The 26,423-nt window shown below is 40.3% G+C and overlaps 1 protein-coding gene across 36 annotated transcripts in view; it reads right to left on the reverse strand.

Annotated features, from left to right (window-relative positions):
* Positions 1-26,423, reverse strand: part of TRDN (triadin) — a 293,769-nt gene that overhangs the window by 112,284 nt on the left and 155,062 nt on the right. For all 36 annotated transcript variants that reach the window (XM_065588488.1, XM_065588476.1, XM_065588499.1 and 33 more), the window contains 3 exons: positions 9,379-9,423; positions 2,608-2,661; positions 930-965 (listed from right to left, as the gene is read on the reverse strand). In XM_065588488.1, the coding sequence (XP_065444560.1) occupies positions 930-965; positions 2,608-2,661; positions 9,379-9,423 (135 nt within the window). The remainder of the gene's footprint in view (positions 1-929; positions 966-2,607; positions 2,662-9,378; positions 9,424-26,423) is intronic.

A 26,423-nucleotide genomic window follows, 5' to 3' on the forward strand; every position in this document is an offset into this window, starting at 1 on the left:
GAATCCTAGCAAAAGTGATTAAATGTCTTGAATTATATTTTTTTAAAGAAGTCTATCATAAATTAGAAGAATAAGAATTGTATGTCACATTAGCAAACTAAATTGCTCTGAGAAAAATCATTTTACATGTAATTAAAAATCCCTATGTTTAAAGATTTTAAGGTTCTAAAGTGAAGCATGCAAAACTTGGAAGATGAAAAAAAATTGCCTTTGCAACCTTAATTCTGCCCCCTTGTCTGTATACATTATGATACAGATCACACACTAATTTTTCCTTTCCTATTCAGAGCCAGATCATGGCCCACCATACATCTGCCCACAGAGACATAAGGGGATTGAGAGCTAAGCCTCTGCATAGCCTCCCAGACCTACTCCTCCTCCCAAGAGCAGTTAGGTAGGGACTGGGCAGAGCTTTGACTCCACCCCTCAATATGTCAGTCAGCACAGTTTCTTCCATGTTCTGCTTCAAGCGTGCTGTAGCTACACAAGAAGGCGATAAGGTCCTGCACAAGAGATGTAGCGATGTTGACTGAGTAAAAAAAAAAGACAGCTCTTGGAAGTGTTATGGTAAGAAATGGTAAGATTAGAATACAGTCTTAACAGGTGGCTCTATAGCGCCACCTGCTGATGGTTGACCTGAAAAATCACTGAAATATTTGTACCTCTCATACATACACTTACATTATTCCTGTGATTTAAAAAAGAAATAGATATTAACATTTAATGGTAGTCATGTTTTATCAATGCTTTTAAGCATTTCCCATACCTCTTAATAGTTTCCTATAGCAGAACATATTTGTTAGCGCTCAGATATTTAAAGAACATTTTTTCCCTTCAAAGCATATTTTGTAGTCCCGTAAACTTTGTTTATTTGCAACATTTCTTCCCTTTTACAGGTGAAAATGACTTGCAAAGATATCTTTTCTTACCTTCTGCTGTTTTAGCTGCTGCTGGTGTCTTGGAAACTAAAAAGAAAATAATTATGTAGCTATAATCAGTCAACAGTTGAGCTTTGGACAACAATCACTTCTACAACTGCTAGAAGAGGGCCTCACCCTCCCTGATTGAACTAACCTCGTTATTTCCAGACTGATTCTTGCGTGCATATTTATACCTGCCTCTGGAAATTTCCATTACATGCATCTGATGAAATGGGTATTCACTCACAAATTGGGTGAGATAATTAAAGTGAAGTAGTTAAAATTCAAATGAATATTTTGGTTTTCATACTTCTTGCAGTTTTCACTTGAAAATCCCCATGTCGTTGTTGTTGTAATGTAACTCAAAAAAGCGAATACTGAAAAAATACCTGGTTTGGTGGTAGTTTTATTAGGTTTTAATAATTTAAACTGAAACCCCAAACTCCAGGTGTAGTATTTAGAAATGGGCATGAAATAAAACCTAAGCATTCAAAATGTGTGGGTTTTTAACATCCAGCCTGGATTCTGTGGACGCAGAGAAAGAACTGACAGGAAGGGGATTGCAATGCATGACAGTTTGTTAGCAAGAGTCAGGCTAACTGTAACCCTAATAATGCGAGATTTGTAGAAGCGAGGATGTGTGAGGCGAGTGGGAAAGAACTGTGTGAGAAGTTGTTTCGATCTTGTGGAGATAATGTGTAGATAATGTGTAAACAATATGGAATGCAGACTGAGAGTCTACATTAGTGAGAAAAACAAGATATCAGAATGACCTATGTATAAACAAAATGCTGCGGTTGGTTTTCATTGTCTGTATCAAAAGGTATAAATGCTTGCTGTAATTGTTTACCTGAGAAGAGACCTGCCTAGGAGGGGGAGACCCTGTGTCCTAGTGCACTCTCTTCCTTTACACAGCTGTTAAAGAGAATAAAGTATCTGACTTTGCTGTACCCAAAGAGTGAGAACTGTGTTATTCTCCGACAATTCAGATATGAATTTTGTCCAAAATTTTAAAAGCTGGGTGCCTAACTTTGGGTTCCTAAATTCATATTTAGGCACCTAAATAAATGGATTGGTTTTCAAAAAGTTCTGAGCACCCAGCAGCTCCTGTTGCTGTTTGTGGCAACTGTTGGTGATGAGCACTTTTTAAAAATTAGACTACACTTTTAGGTGCTTAAACATGGATTCAGGAGCCCAACTTTTTGAGCCTATTGTTCAAAGTAACTTTTCAAGTAGCCTTTATTTTATGATGAATTGCTCCAAAAACCTGAATTCACTATCTCTGGTCTTTGGCTTTTCACATCCTATATTCTGATCCAGATCTACTTTCTAGGCTTCCGTCCATTTCTCTAATGCTACTAAAAATACAACCTTGCAATTTTGTAGCTGCCATGAGAAACTCAAGATATTCTTGCAAGTTTCAGAGCACTGCTGAAGTAGGTATCAAAAGCCATTAGATCTTAGTGTCCTAGGGAACCTGACCTATGCAAAATACCCTGTTTTCTTTAGAGAATTCACATACATAGTGTCACAGCAACAACATACGGTAATATCTTTTCGATAAAACAGACTACATCAGTGACCTTTTGTATTATCCAGTAGATGGTGCTATGGTGCAATAAACAAGCCTTACAAATATGTGAAATACACTGAAAATAGAGAGAGAAGGTTATTATTTATCCTTTACCTGGTGCTGCTACTTTTATAGTGGCTGGTTTGACTGCAGGAACTTTTGCTGTCTCTTAAAGAAAGCAAATTAAATAAATTACTGTGAAGTGTTATAGCATGAAAATACAGAAGTATAAAGGAAGTCTACAAATGAAAAATATAGCCCTGGGTATATTTCTTAGTGAAGAATGAAGAAAAGAGATTATCAGAACAATAGAAGTGCCCAGACACACTCCACTAATTCAAAGGCATGAAAACAATCATCAAAAATGTTTTTTTAGAGTAACCTGTCAATTACTATCATGAGCCAGTGGCTTCCTTCTCTCCACGCTGAAGAGTGATCCTGGAGCCACTGCTTGGTTGCTACTGCATTAGACCCTGCAGCTGCTGAGTCTCTCTACACAGAGGAGCAAGGCCAGTCAATCCATGTAACTGCAGTTCCCCTGGTCTTGTTCCTCTCATAGCATACGGACAAACTCTCTCTGGGCTGGGGCAAAGAAACCCCCCATGGAGCATAGTTCAAAGTTGTGAAAGGAAAGGGAACCTCTAGAGGAGTTCCAATAATCTTGTCCAAACTCTGCATAAAAGAACCATACTGAGTCCACTGGGTTCATCCACTGTGTACTAGAGTTTAGTTAATCCTTTGCATCCTTAGCAACTGCTAGAACAGACTGTTCTAAACCAAGATAATTTAACAAATAGTCATAAGCCAAAGTGTACTGGTTTTCCTAACAGAATTTGGTTTGTCAACTAAAACAATATATATATTCTCTGATTTGCAATTCACATTTTCATATTGCAAAATGAAATAATTAATTTTAATCATAATCTGAATTACAGAATGCCAACAAAATGTTAGTTAATCCTTCACATCTGTCACAATGTTATTAAAAAGAAAAAAAAAACTACAGCTAAATCAGAAATTTAATTTCCAGTTCTTCCCCTCTAGTATATTGAGAAGTTCATGAAAGATGCATCAGAATGTCTTGTAAAACATAATGAAAACAAAATATAAAGTTTAACATGTGTGGGATTGGTTTGTTTGTATCCATTTGAAACTATGCAGTAAATTAGTACTAGAAGAGCACTATAATTACTCTCGGGGACTCGTTCCTCCTTTATTAAGAATTATAGGAGGAGACCTTGTAATACGGTTTTCTTAGCATTTCTATCTGGGTCCCCACCCCTGCAAAAGAAGAGGAGGTTCAATCCACAAACCCTACAGATCTCCGGGATTCACTAGAATTATAGGGCCTCCCCATGGGCTCTGATGACGTCTTTGCTCTCCCTCCAATTCTCAGGAAATGCAGCTCCATTGGTGCCTGGCTGCCAAGACATCCCATACTGGCAGCTGCCTTGGGAATCAACTTAAAGAATCGTTCCAAAGTCAGAGGGACTATGTGCTGTAGCAAGGCACCTCCTCCATCTCACCAGGCTCAGCGCCTCCCCCTCTGGCAGCAAGGGCCTCCCATGCCAGATGGTGTTTATTTTTCCACTTGGGGTTTATTTCCAAATATTTTCTAGGAAGGCCTTGGGGCCAGCCCAGGAGCACTCCTCCGCCAAACAAAAAGAAGCAAATTCACAACATAAAACAAAGGGAGATACTTTTTCCTACCTCTTCCATGGGGACATGTGCAAGGGTGCTGGAACTAGGGCTGCTGGATCCCATGGCTTGAAATGATTTCCATCATATCCAGGGTTTACAGTTTTGTTCAATGGCTCTCAGCATCCCCACTATAGAAATTGTTCCAACATCAGTAGGCATGTGGCCTGTTTATTGGCCTCAGAGTGCCAGTCCTCCCCCTAAACAGGCAGCGAGTTATGTAACTTCCCTTGTAGGGAGGAGAGCAGCCTTCCACCCTGGGGAAGCCTTTCTCCCAGCTGACACTAGCCCTGCACAGTAGCGTAGCTGGGAGGGGGAACACGGGGAGCGCCTGCTCCCCCGAGCCCAGATTTCCCCAAGTGGCGCCTTTTCCAGCGCTGCTCCGTCTTTCGGTGGCCCTGTGCATGCACCGCTCCGTCTTTCGGCGGCATTTCGGCCTTTTTTCTCTGCAGCTCCTCCTCAGCAGCCTTTTTTTTTCTGCTGCTCCTCCTTGGCAGCAACCCTGGCTATGCCACTGACCCTGCAGCAACTTGTCTCTCCTCCTCCGCCTCTCTCACTGGAGTTGGGGTTTTAAAGGTGTCAGGCAGCCCTTAATTGGACTCAGGTGTCCCTAGTTGACCTGAGGTAACCTCTTTTCGGCTTATAGGGAAAAGAACCTTTATCGTTCTAGAGCTAATATACCTCCCTTCCACCACTGTCTTACGGCTGTCCAGCCTGATTTCGTTACAGTGAAAAAAGTAATACAGCAAATAGGCACATGAGTAGTTTTACTCTTGTAAATGAGTGAGTCATCTCATTGATTCAATAGGATAATTCGTATGAGTAACGTTACCCACATGCCTTGCTATTTGTAGGATTGGACTCTTGGTTTATATTATCTGATCAGTTTTCATGCCAGGCTTGTGTGGGATGATGATGCATAGGCCCTTCTCAAAGCATGGATCTTGAAACCCAATGGAGATACTTCCATAAGGTGCTGGGAAGATGGGAGAATCTTGCTGCAGAGATGGTTGAAACCCCTTCAAAATAGCCCAGAAAAGATCAGGCATGGATCTAAGAGACTGGTCAGCATCCCCAAAACCGTGAGTATCCATGAAATTTTTACTTATAGGTAGCATTTGAGCCAAGGGTGATCCTTCAGAGATTAACATATTCCATAATCTTTAAAAATATACCACACATTCAATACAAAGAATTTGATCACTTGAAGTCTGACCTCTATAATGATGTATGATAAGTGTGTTAACTATGGGGGAGCACTACTGGTTACGAGCATGTAGAAATAAAGGTTCCCGGGCTACCGAGTTGACTATGCTGTTTTCTTGGAAATATTGTTTTGAGATCATTGCGCACTCAGAAATTTTTCTGTGGGACTTTTAGGTACACAAGGAATGCAAGGTTATGATCTATGAAGTTGTGAACAGGCACCATTTACTTGGCAATTTGAGAGTACTTGGGCATTTCTCCTATCAGCACATAAGCCTTCTCAGCTCTTCTACCAAGCTCACAGCCACTGAGAACACATTACAATTGAGATTATTTTTTACATTTCCTTCCCTGTGAAAACCTCTACGATTTTAGACATGTGATTTAAAAAAATGGGGGAGGCCAAACTGTCAGTTGCAAGGAAGAGCGTGGAATTAAAAATAGTGTGTGACTGGGTTTAGAAGGGAGGAGGCAGCTAAAGTTTAAATATGTCATTTTTCAATTATAAATGGTGAAGCTACTTTCTTCTTTGCATCTTCAACAATTTTAATAACCATTAATTGGGGACACTGAAACATGTTTAAAACAGCTTTATAGGGAAAAAAAATATCAAATCATGTAAGAGATTCTTACTTTTAGGTTCTTTGGACATGACAGGTTCTTTCTTACCTTTAAAGTATTTTTTTTAAATTATAGTATATGCACACATATACAGACAGACAGACAGATAATTACAATAGAAGTGGCTGCCGTGGGGTTGAGTTGTTTGGATGTGCATTGAGATGAGTTACTTAGGGCCCTTTTCACAAGGAAGTTGCACTGGTTTAACGTCAGATGTAAATTTAAACAAAAGCAGTGCAAAAAGTGGTATGAACACAGTTATTTTTGGTTTAATTTAAGAACATGAATCTATTTAAGAGTAGGTAAAACCTGTTACTGATTTACTTAAACGAAATCAAAATAAGCCTGACCACGCAGTTTTTTGCACTAGTTTAACTAAACCTTAAGTTTGTCATACCTTTAGTTAAACTGGTGTAACTCTGCACATAGATAAGATTTTATTCATGATGAGTGAGTAAAGGGGAGGGGTTGTGGGTTGATCTTTATGGTGTGTGAGAGAGCTGTGCAGAGAGGTATTTGGTGATAGGTGGCCTGATGCTTATAATTAACTTAACTACCTGCTTTCAGGATTTTTATTTGGGCACCCAGCTGTGGCAGTTACGTCCCATTGGCCACCTTATTGGTAACACTTAAATACCCTCTCTGCTACTTTAATTGGCACAGGCACCAAGCTGTGACATATGAAACATGAAGAAACTGCTAGAGTGACAATGGGAAAATAGAGTGAGCTAGTATTTAGATTCTTAACATAAATAAATTATATATTAATTGCTTCCTTAAACACTAACACTAGAAATATTATTCCAGCATGAAAGCCATCAAAATAGAGTGAACTTCAAGCTGCAAAACAGGACTAGACCATTACTAACAAAAATACAGAGTTGCTTGAATTTAAATTGATGTCTCAATTGTTATCAGAAGGTTGATATGAGATAAGCTAACATCAATGACTGCCAAGCAGTCTAATAAAAAGTCTGAAAAATTCCAGGAGAAACACATTTATATTTGGGTGATATGCTGCTCTGAACCAAAATGTTTCTGGGTTAATCCTCTGCTTCCACTAACTTTCTCTGAAAACGTGTTTTGCAGGCATTACTTCAAAGCATGATAATTACCACATTTAGATGAAATTAATCATGAAGCAGCTTACAGCCATGTTATCTAGCTAAGGGGTCTACTGAAGCCTTTAAGAAGTGCCTAGCAGTTGCCAGATATGGAAATTTTAAAAGGTGTATATTGCAGCGATATGAATCATTTATCATAATAATCTGCCATTGCTATAGTTATAAAAAAATAAACAAACTGGAAGCATCATTTACAACAACAGACGCGATCTAAGTAAACCTCCAAGCTCTCTCTTTCATTTTTTCCATATAAGTCGTCATTTACTAGGCCAACATTCCTTAATATATTTTAGAGCAGCAAGTTATGGTTAAAGGCATTAATGTGTTTTTCCCCTCATCTTAAGTATGTAACAAATAGTAAAATTTAAGCTAATATCTAAATTGTTTTTCCATTCAGAAAATGTCACAATTTGTTCTTATTTTTAAGAGCAGAAAAATTCACGATGGCTGATTTTAACAACATATAGCAATATAGAAGCAATACTGAAGCCAAGATTTTCAAACCAGGTAGCTTGAAGTTACACTCCTAAATCCATATGCAGGCACTTGGGTTGGGATTTTGAAAGTTAACGTGAGTTGGAGGCAAAATTCTCAAAAGGGATTTAGGCTCCTAAATCACATTGCTGCTTTTGAAAATTTTACCCTAGGAACCTAACTCCTGAAAATGCCAGTCCTAACTAAGTGGCCTAATTTTGCAAAGTGCTGAACACCCTACAGTTCCCACAGAAGTTTTTGAAAGCGGTCAGCAGTTTTGAAAATCAGGTCACTTATTCAGGTACCTAAATATCTATTTTGTGACTTCGCTTTAGGAATCCATTTTTTGGAAAGCTTGTCTCAATTGTTTCTTAAGCAAGTATAATTCTCCTTTATGACCACAAATGTCAGGATGAATGGACTCTGAAACTCTTAAGGAGAATGGAAAACAGATGACTAATAAATCAGGTAAAATCCTGGTGCAATTGAAGTAAATGAGAGTTTTCTCACTCTCTTTAATGTGTCCAGGAGTTAGCTTTCACAGTATTGTAATATTCACTTATAGAAATCAAAACATTTATTGGGACGCAGCAAGTAACAATTCCAGCACACAGGAGCAGGCCTTAACTTCCTCCTAACCCTTCCATCCCTGTATCCAGACAACACGCAATATCAAAACAGGACAACAGTATAACGCTAAAATAAAGATACAGCACAACCTATTGACGGAGATGTTGTCAGCCCTGATCATGACAGTATTTTGTTGCAGGGGGAAAGTAGTCTTTCATTATTTCTGGCCCTCACAAACCTAATTGCCATTTTTTCCTAATAGACTTTTTTGCTGATCTTCCCTGGCTGACTGATTCTCTTTCAGGTGTGCATAGAAAAAAATAGCTTATCCTTCTCCCCATCAGTACTAGGTAATGTATAGGTGTTATTCTATATTCCTCTCCTTTACTGGATCTCTTTGCCTATCATCCCAGAAAGAGCTATTTAGAGAACTTTCACATTTGGTCCCTTTAAATCTTTCCTTATAAATGTGTGTTCCTTACATCAGAAGGAAAGGCATGCACATATCATAAAATGGTTGAGTATGCTTCCTGGAAGCCATATAATAGGATCAGGAACCATGGCCATCAGGCTGCCACAGAGTAGGAATACTGTTCTAGATGCCTATTGGACATTCCTTGACCAGCAGAGAGACTTAGCAATAAGCAAACTGTCTTTGACGTTAGCTGTAGAGACTTATTGATCTCCAGCAATAATGAAAATAGTTTTTGTTTCTTTTAAAAATGATTATTTTAAAAAAAGATGGTCCACTGATACTTTACCTTAAGTAATAAAGTGGAAATCGTGGTAGAATTTTGTGCAGCAGTTAAAATATAGAGCAAGGTTTTCAAAAGTAATTGGTGCTTTTTCATTTTTTGGTGCCCAACTTGACATACCTTAAAAGGGCCTTTATCAGAAAGTGCTGAGGACACCTTTGGTAACCCGGCCCCTTCTTTTGAGTCACCCAAATACTAAGGCACCCAAAATCCCTAGTTACTTCCAACAATCTTGGCCATAGCCTTTCCTATAAAGACCCCTTAAAACTTTTACAATCAATAAACCACTGCTAACAGAATCGCTTGTCAGCTTTGGAGGCTTGTGAAACATCTCCACTGTAATTTTACAGTAGTTATTAGTGAATATTTAAAGGCAGACATATTCCAGTATGGGTTACCAATATACCAGCATATTGTAGAGTAAGGCGACAACTTACCTTCTTTCTTTATAGGTGGAAGTGAAGGCTTTTCTTTTACTGACTCTTGAAAAGAATTAAAGTACGGTTAAACACATTTTTATTTAAAAAAAAAAAACAAATATTTTAACAAATATGATCTGGCTTTATTCTTATCTGTACTGGCTAAAGGGATCAATTTTGAATTCAAACTAGAAATAAGCATCTGGCAGCTAGCATATGTGTATCTCAGTGAGACAGCTAAGCAGTGCTTTATTCTTTTACCCCTTTCTAGTATGGGTAGCTCGAGCTTTTCCTAAGGCCTCGATCAACATTCTTTTGAAGTAAACTAGAAGTACACAGTAGCTGCAAATAACAGCTAAACTACACACAGTGTGATAAAAAAACCTTAAGCTTATATAATGCCTTTCATGCTACTGTATCCCTAGGAGGTTTATAATAAACCAGTATACAAGAATGTCCCAATATTCTCTTTCAGAGTATGGTAAGTTTGAGCTTAAGTTAATTGACTAAATATTTTAAACCTTGGTCTGAATGAATTCTTGGAATGAATTCTACATTCAGAGTTCATGATAACATTACACAGCTTCTCCACAGATTTTTAGCATAATGTATATTTTAGAATAGCTTACAGGTCGACTTCAGATATGCTGAACAATCTGTAAATGTATACACAGGCAGCAATTCAGATAAATACATAGGTTTCAAATTGTTGATTATCTTCTCCCAGGAGGATGCTCTATGAAATTAACAGACTTATAGATTCAAACTGCAATGGGAACTAGGCATGTATATCAAGGAGTAAAAAGATCCCCAAAGCAAAGCAGCTTTCAACTTCAACTCAGTGGAAAGGTAATATACTGCAGTTCTAATGCTAATGCTGCACTGACATGTCAAGTCCACCTGGAGTCAATTCTATTTCTGGAGGCATCGTTTTATAGACTGGAGATAATGCAACCTTTTCTTGGGAAGGCCATAAAACAAAACATTACTATAATTTAACCTAGAGGTTACAAACATAGACTAGTCTCAGCATCTGTGGGTAACCATATTGTCTGAATTCTACCTCTATATGATAGATGATATGCTGACCACATATCACGTCAATCCAATGACAGAGTTTAAGGACGCCAAAGTATAGGACATATATTGTGATCCGCTAACTAGGTTGGACTTAAAGCAGCAGGACCCACTATAATCTTTAGATGCTTCAACAGGACTCTTGATTCACATTGCCAAAAATTTAAGATAAAAAGTTACCGAAGTAGATGCTTCCCATTGTAAACCCAGATGAACACTAATCATATATCTTATCTCTCACTTAGCTGGTGGCCAGATGCTAGCGTGGACTTAACCAGTTCCCATGGCTGTACTATGCTGTGTATGGGTCTTGTACAGAAACACAGCAGAACCAAAGGTCTCATACAACATGAGCAGAAGCTCTAACAGGTAAGCCAAATAAGAACCCTTCCTTCTGTCCAAGCCACACAGAAATTTGCAAACCTTGCCTCAGATGGAAGCAGCTGTTTGTATATCTTATAATTTCTTCTTACTTTAGCTTCTAATTAGCTTTTTTAGTAAAGAGCAAGAGTGAGAGAAAAGATGAACAGAAATGTCAGATATCAGAAAGCTGCATACTGAAAGTAGTCATTAGATTTTTTTTCAGTATTTTACATTCAGAATGGTTCTTGATCAGCAGAAGAGGAACTACTGACCATGCTATTATTGACCAAAATGAAATTGAGAACAGCATTTGACTTGGGCCTTGCACATTTGACACAGCAACAGGACTTTTAAGCCAATGTGTCTTGTACTGATGGCAATTAAAGTCCCATTTGCTGCCCATAGCAAGGGTTCAAAGGAGTGGAAATAGAGGAGGTGGCAGGTGGCATCTGATGTGTGAGAATTTCCATCATCAGAACAAAAAACACAATTAAAGTCACTGAGAGACCAATCTCCGTATAGTCTGCTGTCACGCTAGCAGATGTACCAGATTTTATAAACAATTAGTTGAGTGGGGATATTTGCTTGCTAATGTGAATTAGTATGGTAGAAGAGTAAGACACCATAGACAGTTGAGCAATATGAAGTTATGAATGAGTGTATATTTCATTGTGATTAAACAAACATTCCCTGTCTTCTTCCAGGACAAACAATTTTTAAGTAAAACAATTAGGTTTCCGGTATATTTCACAGATTAATTTTGCTAACCCTCCCCCAATCGTCTGTATAATCATGTGACAATCATGGGTAGAGATTTGGAGAGGAAGCAGCAAAATATTGTTTTACTAAGGCCGGAGCTGCCTGTTCACTTCTTTCTCATGGAGCAGCAAGGGAAACAGCCTCCTTACAAGTGCCTCTAGGTGTGCATAAGGAATGTACCAGATAGTCTTAGCAGTCCCCTCCCACTCCATTAGTCATTCTAACAACACACAAGGAGAAGGCAAGGGCCAAGCTGCTGCTTCACTGAGTTAAGTCCCAAAGACACTGGAACCTGCCTTTCTCCCTGTCAGTGACTGCCTACATAGCCCTAGCCCAGAGTTTAAAGAGCTTCAATTTGGAGTAAGTCTGCACTTCTTCTCCTTCACCTACCAATCCAGTAAACTAAAGGGGATCTAAGTGACTAACTACCCACCGCCTAGAACTCCTGGATAACTTACTTGGACCAGTGCTACTGCTGTGATGAAACGGATAGAGGAGGGCTCTAGAGGGGCTTCAGTGAGGTTACACCATGACTGGTCAGGAAGTATTAGACTGTGTGGCAGGGGAAAGACTTGCTAGTGTGGGGATGTATGGAGCTGATAGGGTTTCTGGGAAAGAAAGAGAATATAATTAATGTGGGGGGTGGTGGTTTAGGATTGTGGGGTAGTACGTTAACCAGGGAATATCACATGCATCATTGACGAAGGTGGAATTTTTTTGATGGAGCCTTGATAACATTTTGACAGCACATCACTGATCTAAACATTTCGATTGCAAGTTGTTGGGGCAGGGAGCATATCTGTCTGAGATGTCTTAATACATCACCAACAATAATAATTCCCTGACTCGAAACAACTGCAAATACCTCTCCAATCTTACTGGCTGTTCTTGTTGATTAAGAATGGCAACACATTCTCTGAGGGCCTGAATTTCAGGTCTATATCAGTGCCCACCATGGGGTCAATCCACTGGGAACAAAGGGAAATGGACTAAATAACCTAATGGGGATGGGCTAGATAACTGTATAGTTTTTTCTGTCTTTAGCTACTACAATAATTATCAGCTGAGCAGCATTCAACAGAAGTTTTAAATACAATAAATAAAGACTTCAATGAATCAGAGGATTTGAGTGGCTGAAATTCTAAGCCATCTTGAACCATCTTTTCAGTTACCACTTGTAAATGAGCTCTACATTTTAGTGAACAAGCATGAAGCCTGTCTGTCCTGATCAGCACCATGCCAGAGGAGGATAATAGCCTTAAGCCTGTAGAACACTTCAAACGGCAGCAGAGTGAAATGTTTATGAATGCATCCAATCTACAGTAAATGCTACTTCAAAGAAAGCAGATGCCCCGTGAGAATTCAAAAAAGTTCCACCATACGAGTCAAGTGTAAAACAAGTAAGAGAGAGAAATGATCAGGCAGGTGATTCACCTACATGTATAGGTGAACTTTGGGAATGTCCAGTTGAAAATATACCAGTGACTCATGTTTTCATTTTCTTTAATGCTTAATTCTTTTCCACTTAAGAATTATTAAAATGAAATCAGCTTCTCCCACTAACAGCATGTTCCACGGCCATCTGTGGCCATTAGGGATGTTAACAATAGATTAAGGGTTTCATTATGAGATTACAATCATACAGGCATTAGAACTACATATATTTACACAGGCTACAGTCAGTTGGGGGGAAGGAAGAAAAGGTATTTTGTAAGATGTGTGATCAGGGGTTCCCATATGTACTAGCGGTGTTATGTGAGCTATATGGTCTAGCCATTCATTTTGCAACAATTTTTTTAAGGTGATGGTATGTGAACCAATGAAGTTTGGGAGTTACTGGTGTAGATAACAACACTACTCTTTAAAATAAAACACCACAGGCCAGATCATCTATGCTATAAATTGTCATGGTTCCACTGATGTCAATAGACTTCAATTGAGATATTTACAACAGGCCCTATATTTTCAAACATTGGAGAATTTGTGAATTCTCCTAAGAAGGGGGGGAATCCATATTTCTTTTGAGCAAGCTCAGCACAAATACATTCCAAATTATATATTTGCAATGGGTTCAGCAGTTTTGTGGTGAAACTTTGGCTGTAAAAACTTATGGGGAATTAATAAAGTCTGGTGCAAACTTAAAAATGGCTGAAGCCATTACAGAAAAGGGGCCTGAAATAAAAATTCTATTCCAAACTGCCTCATGAAACTGACATAAATGCTTTGAGCATGAAAAATCAGACTGTTTACTCTGTGCTGCAAGTTGTGCATGATGTCCCTTTAAATACTCTTTACTACATTTCCCTTACTTCCCTTTGCTGTAGGGTCAGATTTATATAGATATATAAAGACTTTAAGCTGAAGTTTGCTCAGATGTACATTTTAGTTGTATTTCTGAACATGTACATAGTCAGCATTCTCACTCTGTCTGAAAAGGAAAATCTGAATAATGCAATGTCCATCCACTCATCTTTATAGGTGACATACAGTACTCTAATTACACCCTAAAAAGTGCAGCAAAAATCTACGAGGAAGCAACTTCACACAGAACCTACTGCAATCAAGATAAAAATCAATGCATTTGTAACCATGACTATGTATGGCTCTTCCTCTCAAGAACATCTGCCCATTCTATTATCCTAATCATTTAACCATATTTCTCTCTGAGTTATGTATAACAAAGCCACAAAGCTGACACTGCATATTAAAAACCAGAGCAAGAATGGCCATTAGGTACATTTTATTAAAAAGTTACACAATCATAACTAAGAGGTCTAGATTATGTCCCATTTGTTTCCAACAGCAACCGTGACCTCTATAAACCTCTCGAGAAGAAAGACAGCCAGGAAATTCTGCAGTGTAGCTGGATGCATGATGAACAGGACTAGACTGAGGAAGTGCTCGTTATGGACTAATAAAAGATTTAAGGCAGTTTTCTGAGGTCAAGGGCCTAGAAAATGAGCCTACCCTACTCATGTAAGTGGACTCTTACCAGCATTTTGTACAAGGTCTCAAGAAGTAACAAGAGCATCCTATCAACTCAGACCTATGGGATTTACCAACACTAGGCTCACCTTATCTTTTTGTCTGTGAAGAAGGTAAAAGGAGCTATGTTGAGTATGGATGTTTCATATATTGTGTATCTATCAGTGGCTTGAAAAATTATTACGGGTACTGAATGGGTATATACCAAGAGATATGTGAAGTGATTGTACTGTATGTGCTCATGCTAGTAATTACACTTTAAAATGTTAAACCTTTAATAAAAACACAATGTAATTACTTCTGGCATGGTATGGATTTTAATAATGATAATTTCTTTTATGTATTCTTACCTGATTTTTTTTAAATATCGATTTAAATGTAGTTGAGTTAAGAATGGCAATTGTAGCAGGTCATGAAATCTATGGAAATTCTTAGTCTGCCTTAAGAGTGATTTTAATATACATACATACACACCTATACATACAAACACATATATACACCTGTAGAAACACACACACATACATATATATATACATACACACACACAAACATATTCTTCACTGTTGTATTGTGTAATGGAATATTGTTAATGCCATTTGTTGAACAGTAAAAGCTGTGTTATCCAATACTTTATCAACTGGAAAGCTCAAGAAACTGGCATTTTGGGGTGCTGGATCCAGGCGGCTCCCTGCAAGTGGCAACATGTCCCTGCTGCTCCTAGGTGGAGGAATGGCCACGGGGGCTCCGTGCGCTGCTCCCACCCTGCCCCACCCTGAGCGCTGGCTCCACAGCTCCCATTGGCTGGGGACTGTGGCCAATGGGAGATGCGGGGGCAGCGCCTATGGGCAGAGGCAGCATGCAGAGCCACCTGGCCGTGCCTCTGCCTAGGAGCAGCAGGGACATGTCGCCATTTGCGGAGAGCCACCCGAGGTGAGCGCCACCCGGATCTGGCATCCCGAAACCCCTCTTGCACCCCAACCCCCTGCCTGAGCCCACTCCTGCACCCAAACTCCCTCCCAGAGCCCATGCTCCGCACCCCCTCAACCCCAGCCTTGAGTCCCCTCCCGCACCCAAACTCCCTCCCTCCATTGGTTAAATAACTCTTAGTTAACCAGAATTTTTGACTGACTGGCAAACCCCATCCCCCCAACATTCCGGATAACAAAGCTTTTACTGTACAATGTATCAAATTTGAAATTCAATTAAAAAAAACCTAGAACCCAGAAGTCATTCAATGTGTCACTTATGGTACAGTATTCTAAAATAATCAAGAACTGCTGAATGATCATCTTTGTATTGTCATAGGAACTTTCAGGGAAAATGACATAGTCAAGGACAAATTTTAGGAATGAGAAAAAAATTTCATGGAAAAAGTTAAGGATTTCATATGGAGCCTGATCCAAAGACCTCTGAACTCAATGGAAATACTCCCACTGTCTTCAGTTGGGTCAGGTCTGCAGTTTTTCCATACAATGGCAGCAGAAAATATATAACACTGACTAATGTACCATTTTAACTTGGCTGATATGCATTGATGTTTAGCATAGAGTAATTATTTTAAATATCAGTCCTGGTTATTCAGAAGTGCATGTTATTTTGAGGGAACAATATTGTTTCCCTTCATCAAAATATCAACTTTGCATTGCTTGAGTCATAGGCATATACAACTAATCCTGTTATTTCTGAATGTGACTAGACAAATAAGCATTGCATTAATCTACAGACCAACACAAACAGTGTAGAAGCAATCAGATTAGAATAATTAATTAAAGATAGGCCAACCAGCTGGTAAGAAAGTGCCGGTAACTCACTCAACACTTTTGAAGGGCAAGAGGCAAAGTGAGTATATAGTTACCTGCATAGTCATTACATTCAGTTTGTACTAACTCCAGGCTTGTTCATTCCCAGTTTGCCATTCCCCAAAGGGGTTTTTAAAAGAATGATAATGTAGCTTCAAAACAGACTGACTCAGACACTGTCATGTCATTCTAAAACAACTGTACTATGCTTTGTTTGGGCAGATTCCCCAATTATCAAATAGTGCCTGCGTATTTCAAATCCAGCCCATCTCAATCTTCCATTTATTCTTAAAGCCTTGGCATTCCTGGTTCTTGTCTGAAATGATGAACACTGAGCCCAAGAGCACTTATTTTGTTTTGAATTTGACTTGATGGGAACCAAATCATCCCACAAGAGATTCAGCTGCGGAAACAAAAGCGCTATGTGCATCACCCTGTTTGTCCTTTCCCCTCCCTCCCACCTCTGCATGTTCAGGGATTAATTTACAAGAAAGGATTAAAGAAATTAACTATACATAGCTAAAATAAGCAATGCTTAAAGGGTGACAGAACAATACTGTCATCTTGATAAAAGGTTCAGTTGCTCTTGCAAGGTTCAACAACAGGGAGAGCAGATTAAAAATTCTTCCTCTGCTGAACTGACTAAAACCAGCCAATCAATCAGTCACTGAGAGGCTGCTCACGCTACCAGAGAGCAACCACCTTCCTTTTTTAGAGAAGCTTTATTTCCACAATACCAACTGCAATGAAGAAGCAGCCATATGCTGAGCCAGTTGTTACTGCAAAGTGAGTAAGTGAGCTAGGGGGTGGAGGGGAAGAGGCAGAGGCCCTTGAATTGAGTAGCTTCTCACATAAATGATATCACCATTTCTACCCTCAGAACCCATTATTATTATATGGAGATATACCTATCTCATAGAACTGGAAGGGACCTTGAAAGGTCATTGAGTTGAGTCCAGTCCCCTGCCTTCATAGCAGGACAAGTACCATCCCTGACAGATTTTTTGCCCCAGAACCCTAAATGGCCCCCTCCAGGATTGAACTCACAACCCTGGGTTTAGCAGGCCAATGCTCAAACCAGTGAGCTATCTCTCCCACCCATTCATTAGACAGTCGGGATAAAATTTTCAACAGTGACTTAGGAGCCTACGTGCTCATGTCAAAAGTTACATAGGCACTTTGGAGATAAGTCTCATTGAAAATCAATGGGAGTCATATGCATAACCATTTTAGATGCTTTTGCAAATCCCAATCTGCATCTGTAGATGCATTAATACCTTTGAAATTTGGGCCTAAGATACTTTTGAAACACCAGAAGGAACCATTTTGATAATCTAGTCTGACCTCCTGTATAATACAGGCCATAGAACTTCCCCAAAATAATTCCTAAAGAAAATCTTGTAGGAAAAACATTGAATCATGATATACAAATTGCCAGTGATGGGGAATCTACCACAACCTTTGGTAAATTGTTCCATTGGCTAATTACTATCAATGTTAAAAATGTACACCTTATTTCTGGTCTGAATTTGTCTAGCTTTAACTTCCATCAACTGGATCATGTTATACCTTTCTCTGCTAGATTGAAGAGCCAATTATCAAATATTTTTCCCCACATAGGTACTTATGGACTGTAATCAAGTCATTCAACCTTCTCTTTGTTAAGCTAAATAGATTGAGCTCCTTGAGTCTATCTCTATAATGCATGTTTTCTAACCCTTTAATCGTTCTCGTCTCTGAACCTCTCCAATTTATCAACATCCTTTTTGCATTGTGGACACCAGAACTGGACACAGTATTCCAGCTGCAATAGTTACACCAGTGCCAAATGCTGTTTGCATCTGCTCAGATACGTATAACCTTATTTTTACTATAAGACCAAATTTGACTATGTTTGTCTCTTGCTGAGTTGGGAAGCATCAGTAAGGTGAGTAGGCTTGTTTTTCATTTTCTTAGAGTATAGGAAGCTAGTATCTAGGTAGGGGCCTACAGTATTTAGTTTGCACACGTATGTGTAAAGTAAAACCAAAAAGAATATTCTTATATCCCATAAATCCGCTATTTATTACAGTCCAAGACACCTAGCACCAAAAGCCTGATTCTCCATTGCCTTCTGCTGTACATTGTCATACAGATACCTGTACAAAGTGAGTATGAAATGCTACCAGATCAAATTCTCCATTCAGCTACACCAGTTTTACATCTACTTTGCACAAATAAGTATAAAAGGCAATACGAGGAACAAGGCAATAGAGAACTGGGCTCCAAGGCATCAGGGGGTAAATTAAGATGTCACATGGGGCTATAACTGTGAGTAACAGGGAAAATTAAGCAAAGGAAAATTTAGGTGGAATTTAATAAAATTTTTCTTAACTTTGAAATCTATTAAGACTGAGAATAATCTTCTAAAGAGGTTCAGACATTTAAAACTAAGCTAGATAAAGAACTTGGAGAGATACTGTATGGAATCATCTTGCATTGTGAGAAGGATGAATTAGATGACCTAATAGGTCATCTCCATCTCCACTTTCTATGATTTTATTATACAAAACCCCACAAACAGGAAATTGTTAGCAACGTTGAAAGATAGAGGAAAACCAGCACATAACATCACCAGCTGGCAACAATGTAAATCTTAACTCAGACTTCCTATGGGTTAATAAACATAGCCCAGTCCTCACAGTAGCCTGCATAGCTTGTGTCTGAAGGGAAAAGCAGCTATTAGTGGAGAATGCCAGGAAACAGCAGGTGAGTCATAAACAGAACCCAGGGGAGGATAGAAAAAGAAGTAAGGATGGGTCTGAGATGCTAATAATGCCAGGAGCAAGTTATTAGCTAGGAATGAATCAGTCTGCAACACAGGCGATGAAGCCTAGAGCTCCAGTAAACCAGACAGGGAACCCAGATGTTCAAAATGAGAATGGTGGGTTTTGCTCCATGGATAATAAAATAATAATAATGATGATGATGATGATATAAGACCACAAGCAGAAGCAGAGCCCTTTTTTGCTGAGGGCTGTACAAACACACAGGATGTCCTGGCCCTGCTCCAATATGCATAGGGTATAGAGACAGGACACAAGTGAGTGTAACAAACAATCAATCGGAGGCAAGCTGTTGAGGGAGTACCAGGGTAAAAGCAATAAGGAACTGCAAGTGCATACTCTTACAATCCGTACAATTCAATGTTTCTGACTCACATTTTTTTTTTTTGGTTTTAAAATTATAATTTTAAAAATTCCCTATCAATTCATAGTCTTCTGTCCTCCCTTAACTTTTTCCCTACACATATAAATCTCTGAATAAGGCAATCCTAGGCAACTCACTGACGATTATCTTTTTGTTATTTTATTTATATATTTGTTTCCCCCATTTCTCTCTCTCCTAAGCTATCCGGAATGAGCCCCGCTCCTCCAGCATTATTAGTTTCCTCCTGTAGTGGGGCGGCTGCCCCACTCCAGGAGAAAAAGGGCTAGAACAAGCCAGAGAGGCTGCACAGACCAGCAGCCAATCAGAAAAGGCCTGTGGAAAGCCAATCAGGGCAAAGAAAGAGGCAGCCAATCAGGGCCAGGCTGGGCCCTATATAAAGGCTGCCTAGCAAAGGAGAGGGAGTCTCTGACTAGCAAGGGCGGAGAACTGGCTCCTGAGGAAAGGAGGTAGCACCTTGGACAGAGCAGTGCTGGGCAGGCTCGGGGAGCAGAGGAGAGCTCCGGCCTAGTTACCTGCCAGGCTGCGGCCCCTGCTAAAAAGGGTCAAGAAAGTGCACGAGGCCAAAGGGGAAGTGGCCCAGGGAAGATAGGTGGACAAGAGGGGAGAGAAGGAGGGCAGAGAGAGGCTGCCACTATAGGGTCCCTGGGTTGGGCCCCAGAGTAGCGGGTGGGCCTGGGTCTCCCCCCTTGCACTTCACCTGGCCACAGAGGGGTGTGGCTGAGACAGACTGAAACTTGCCCTGAGGTGAGGGGCTAGACTTTGGGGTTGTGGTTGGCCACAGAGGCAGGTGCAAGCCGAAGGACTGTCATTACCCTGCCCCCCCGAAAAGGGATGAGAATGGAGTCATGGACACTGCCAAGTGGGGAGCAACGCGGTGGTTCCCAAATCAGCAGAGCAGACAATGGGTGAGACACCACGTGCAGAGGGCGCTCTACAGCTGACAAGAGCTAATTCCCGGAGCAACCAACAGGAGGCACCAGTGGTAGCGAGTCCTGACCCGGTTAAGCCTCCATATACAACTACCACCCACCTCCTGGGGAAGACTCTCTCAAAAAAACCCTGTAAAGCCAAATTTGAGGAAATGCCCAATTAAGCTATCCTTCTTTAACACACCTTCACCTCCACAATCATATTTCATCAATTTCACAGATAGAGTTTGCTGCTCTACAAATAGGTCCCATGCACCTTCAAAATGTACAGTAACACATGTACATCCCACATTCTTCACAGTCCCACTGTCACAAAAAGGCCTAACTCTGGCCTCAGTACTATCAATATACAGGCCTGTTAAGCATCTGGGGATTAGTGAATGGTCTGAGGTGTTGTTTTCTGGGTGGGACAGTATGACATTGGCATTTAGTGGCATCTCTCCTTTCAACTGTGCACAAGCTTTTCTCTGCTTATTTTCTTTTCAGTTGATCTGGGACCAAAAGCCCCTGCCCCCCATTCAAGCCTCTTGTCGTAGTGTGCTGTGTCTTGGCTACATTGATGGGTATGCCAAGGGTGTTTCTATCAAGTACAATATTATGCCATTCAAACCATGGTTAGTTCACTGCTATTTGCTGGCTCTACTGGAAGTACTGCCCAGGAAGGTGATACTTCCGAGAAGGGTTTCATGTTTGGCTGGCATTTTAGCATTGTTCCAGGGTGTACCACCTTGCAGGAGTGACCATTGCAGCATGGTTGACTGGGAGAGGAACAGACATAAATAAGAGCTACAAATCTCTAATTCATTCTTTTAAGAAGGAACACTTACATATGGTAATATTCAGTAGCAGAAAAAGCAGGCAGAGAAAAGAAAAGAATAGATAATTGGCCACCAGATGTCACCACTATTTCTCTTATCGGTAGAAAACAACTATGTAACACGAGGAATGCACCAGGTAAATGTGGGCAGGGAAGCCATACAAATGAAGGGTTTTGTGCAGATCAGGAATTTAAAAACTGGTCATAGAGATTTCTTTGTCTGCCTCTATAAAGCAGAGTAGCAAAGGCCAAACTGTGGGAGAATAGAATGGCCTTTTCTCCTCATTTCCCATGTATCTGTGCCCTTTTGCAAGTTGCAAAGACTGGCATTAAACAGCACAGAGTGAAGAACAATATGCCTGCCATCAGACCATGCAAAAAAAGCAATAGAGAGGCCCTGTCCCCTCATCCCTGAGCACCTCAGTTCTGCTCCCTGCAAGGCTATTATAACATCCCTCCTCCAAACAGAGGACATAGCCATTCCTCCCAGTAGAGTGCCTCACTGAACCCGCATAGGTGAATATTCCAGATACATGACAGTATCAAGGTAATAATTTTAATCTTTACATTTGAGGGCAAATGCAGCCTCATTGTTTAAATGTCCCCAAAGCAGGTTCACTTGAATACAACAAAAGAAGGGTTAAAAGACATTGGTATTCTGAGAGCAGGCAGCGCACCGGATTATCCCTATCCAGCACAGGAATAATCTCCATGGTGGGAGTGCAGAGGGGCTGCTGCCTTGTCAGGGGTGTCCGAGTACAAATAGGCACATCACACACACTGATCTATGATAAGCAGTTTGTTGCACTGAGGACCTCCCTTGTTCCATTCTGGGTGGTTGTTTTTTTTGGTGGGCACCTGTGCATGACACTCACAAAGGATTTGTCTGCACAGGCCAGATTCTGAGAGATTCTAAGCCTCTTCCTGAGCAGATCAGTCCCTATATTTGTAAGCAGTAGCTGTTTTTGCTAAATGCCATTTGTACGTTCTGTGTAATAGGCTCTCTTCCAAGAGGATGGATTTTCACGAAGTACTGAACACCTACCTTCCAAAGGATAAAAATAAACAAGCAGGCCCCTTTCTCAATCACATTTCAAGTTGGACACCCCAAAATTGAGGGACTTAAAATCACAGCTCACTTTTGAAAATCTTGGCCATTGTTCTTGTTACCCCATCCAGACTGCTTCTCAGCAAGACTGCTTCATGAATGTGCACAGATATGGCTCTATATTTGTCCAGTCTAGCGGAGTAGGGTTTTTTAAACAGGATTGTGCCAGGGCCTTATTTCTGCCAATTATGTTTGTTTAAGCGAGACCTCTGAGTTTATAACAACAGAATTATCTGTTTTTCAGAACAATTAGCACAGTGTTTTTGTACTGACTGAAGGTCAGAGGATTAATGTGTTTTATCTCCAATACACTTTTAAAAGCTAATTAAGAATCCTCCAATTCATTTTGTACTGAGCACATTCAATATTAGTTTACTCTGCAGCAGAGAGAGAGAAAGAGAGATGACACGAGGGGATTAAGAAAGGGAGAGAATTTGCCTGCAAGCAAACAAATACACCTTAGCACAGGGTTCGGCAACCTGTGGCACACGTCCCATCAGGGAAATATGCTGGCGGTCCAGGACGGTTTGTTTACCTGGAGCGTCCGCAGGTTCAGCCGATCGCGGCTCCCACTGGCCACGGTTCGCCGCTCCAGGCCAATGGGGGCTGCGGGAAGTGGTTCGGGCTGAGGGATGTACTGGCCACCGCTTCCCGCAGTCCCCATTGGCCTCGAACGGCGAACCATGGCCAGTAGGAGCTGCGATCAGTCAAACCATCCCGGCCCACCAGCAGATTTCCCCGATGGGCCACGTACCAAAGGTTAACGATCCCTGCCTTAGAGAGACAGTTAGCTGGGGTACTTCAATTAGGGGTGCTGGGGATGCAGCAGGGTTTAAGGTTTTGTTCACTGGCCTTTCAGCATCCCTGCTAAAAAATTGTTCCAACGCCACTGGCAGTTAGTACAGAGATGTGCAAAAGTACATTCATGTAATGCAAGGGGTAAAATTGCAACATGGACAAAAAAAAACCCCTGTCGTTTGCTAATTTGCACTCATTTAAAACATTAATCAGAAAATATAAAGGATATGCTGTGAGGTGTAAAATGTTGCCCTTTAGCTGGGGAAAAGGTGGGTGGCAGGGGCAGAGTTGCCCTCAAAGCATTATTTTGAGGCTCTTATTATTTATATTATTTATATAGAATCTCTCTCTGCCTCTCAGTCTCGACCACACACACAGTCCATCATTTCACTATGGGAAGAGACTGCATTAACAGGCCTTGTGGAAGCTGTGAGTTTTATGGAGGGATTTGAATGACAGGATGAAGCCCAATTTGGGGGATAGGGTTTCAGGAAGTACCTTCCAAGTATAAACGGGCCATGCAGCACAGACAGTGCAGAAACAAGCATGAAAGGCACAAAGGGAAATGAAAGAGTTGATGGGAAGCAGAGAGAGACAAAAGTAGAGAAGTAGGCAGTAGAGAGGTAAAGCAGAGCTTTGAAGGCCTGGGCAAGGAGCTTGTTTTAATGCAATAGACACTGCCTGTCCTTTTAATTGGAAAAGGTAAAAATAATAAAATAGGAAACCATCCCCATAATCCTGCTTTTGGTTTGCTTATTCAGAGTGAAAGTTCAAGCCTTCCTAGGTTCACCATTCAGCAAACTCTGTTGTATCTGCCCAAAGCGTGTAAATACAACCACACGCTGAGATTGCTCATTTTTAAACTTTGGGCTATACGGTACTATCCTGTTGATCAAATGTGGCAATTATTACAGGTTTAAAACCTTCCGGGGATAACAATAGATGCTGCCACTCAATGCTGAAAAAGAGAACATGAATTCAAAGAGCAAGTCCAATGACAAATAACAGCGACATGTGTAACTAGAATATATTATGGATTACCATCTTCTAACACAAAGGCTAGAAAAGTCTTCAAAAATGCAGCAAATTAGGGAGCTAAAAAAAGGGACAGAAATGTGGGACTGTCTTGCATTGTTTAATTTCTCTCTCTCCAGCATCGTTAAGATGACTCACAAGGTTCAGTAACAGCTTCTGAAGATGAACATGTTAATAACTTTATACTGCAGTTTGACGATAAAATGTAATCTTTTAAAATTCTATAGTCTCACATGAAAAGCAAGTTTGGAGCCAGAATAAAGTTATAAGGGTCATTTTGAATTGCCATCTCAAGTTATGATATTTTATTTTTAATTCTATATTTATACATTTAAAGATACAATTTAACTTTATACTTCAGTAAATTATGGAATATATATCCTCCCAGTTTATGATGTAATTTATCATGAGATCTGAATAATTAGAAAGCATAGCTCATGCTAGGAATACCTGAGTTGTAGGCCTGGCTCTGATAATGCTTCCTCTGATCCTGGTTTTAACCCTTTCATTGTGGTGTTAGGCTCTGTTCCATTCTATTCTTATACTGTGATCATCACCATGGCATCTAAGTGCCCATTAACTGTTGTTACAACTGTGAGTACTCAACACCTCTCAAAAAAATAATCAACCCTTGGTATCACAAGATGGGCATTCATAAATGCTTTTTTCTGAGCTACTCTTCATAAGGTTTTTCATGAATAGATCAGCCCTATTTGTATACATGACTAATAGAGATGTTATTGTAAGTTCTACTATTGTCTTTTGAGTGGATATATCTTCTTTAAGAATTAGTATAAAAGTCCCTGTCTTCGTTACTTTAATCCTTTGCATTTTGGAGTTCAGCAGCCTTATCAGTAACCTCCTTCCTATTGTATCACATGAGCTTACATCCACAAACTGAAAAGCATTAAAGATCCTTATGTGTACACTAGAACAATACTGCTAGAGTTAGTTGCCCCAGGTGCTAAAAAATCATAAGGCAGACCCCAAAAAGTCATGAGATTAGCTCGAAAATTACAATAATGTTAAAACAATAAATTGTGGGTTCTTTTTATTTGCCTTCTGGTGTTTGAGCCTTTAGGGTTTCTGTTTTCAAGCCTTTCTCCCTAATCATGAGAGTAGACAAGTACTTTTTTTAAAAATAAAAAGCTGAGACACTCCCTTAATCACACGACTCCAGCAGATGGGGCTTTAAGAAAAACACCAAATAATGCATGATGTGTGATAAAAATAATGAGAGTTGGCAACACTGTAAATTGTAATTTGTCTCCTCCATTATGATTTCCTGCTTTTAGGGGTTCAAAAGGAGATAGCATCAAAACCAGAAGTTTCATTTCTGAATTACATGGCATGTAATGTAGTTTCCTTCTCCGTGGACTATGCCTTGATATGGTGGGACAGCTTGCATGATCCCATGACCCTGAGAGCTATGCTAGTGGTAATATAACTGGTAAGGCCACCCAGGCCAGGTTGAAGACTAGAAACCAGACCAAAGGCAGCCCACCAATCTGCCTGGTAGGGCCTGGCTGGGAGTGGGCTAACAACTGCTCCCATAAAAAACCAAAGCTGTTATGGAAACCTACACTACTGCTCAGCTCAACAAACTGAGCCTAATTCAACTCAATTCAGTTAGACCTAGAAGAAAGATGATGATGCAAAGTGACCAAACCTGAAAGGAAGCTACTCCTCTGACGAATCTGCTCCATCCTAAATCCGTACCAAAATCGGTATGTGGAACATGCAGACACTATGTAAGTCTGGTAAAACAGCCCAAGTAACAAAAGAAATGGACAAATATAAACTAGATATAGTAGGCCTAAGTGAAGTGAGATGGGTAACATCCTGACAAATAACTGTCACCTGGACACATTCTACTATATTCTGGGCTACTGAATGCCAATGTCCTGAACCAGGATGTGGGTGGTCAGGCCTAGCAGTCAGAGCAGAAGTGGTCAGGCCTAGCACAGACATGGTCAGAGCTGGAGTTCCAAGCCAAGAACAAGGAGTCAGAGACCAAGCAAGGCTGGAGCAGACTGGAAGGACAGTAGCAAGGTTGGGAACAAGCCAGGATCAGGGCTGGAGTAAGGTTAGGAGCAGGCGAGACAAGGAGAGGTTGCAGCTGTGGGTGTGTGTATTGAGAAGCCACGGATCAGTTGTTGCTGTTAGGCTTACGAGCAGGCTTG

This window comes from Chrysemys picta, chromosome 3 (genome assembly GCF_011386835.1).
Source record: "Chrysemys picta bellii isolate R12L10 chromosome 3, ASM1138683v2, whole genome shotgun sequence".
Classification (NCBI taxonomy): Eukaryota; Metazoa; Chordata; order Testudines; family Emydidae; genus Chrysemys; species Chrysemys picta.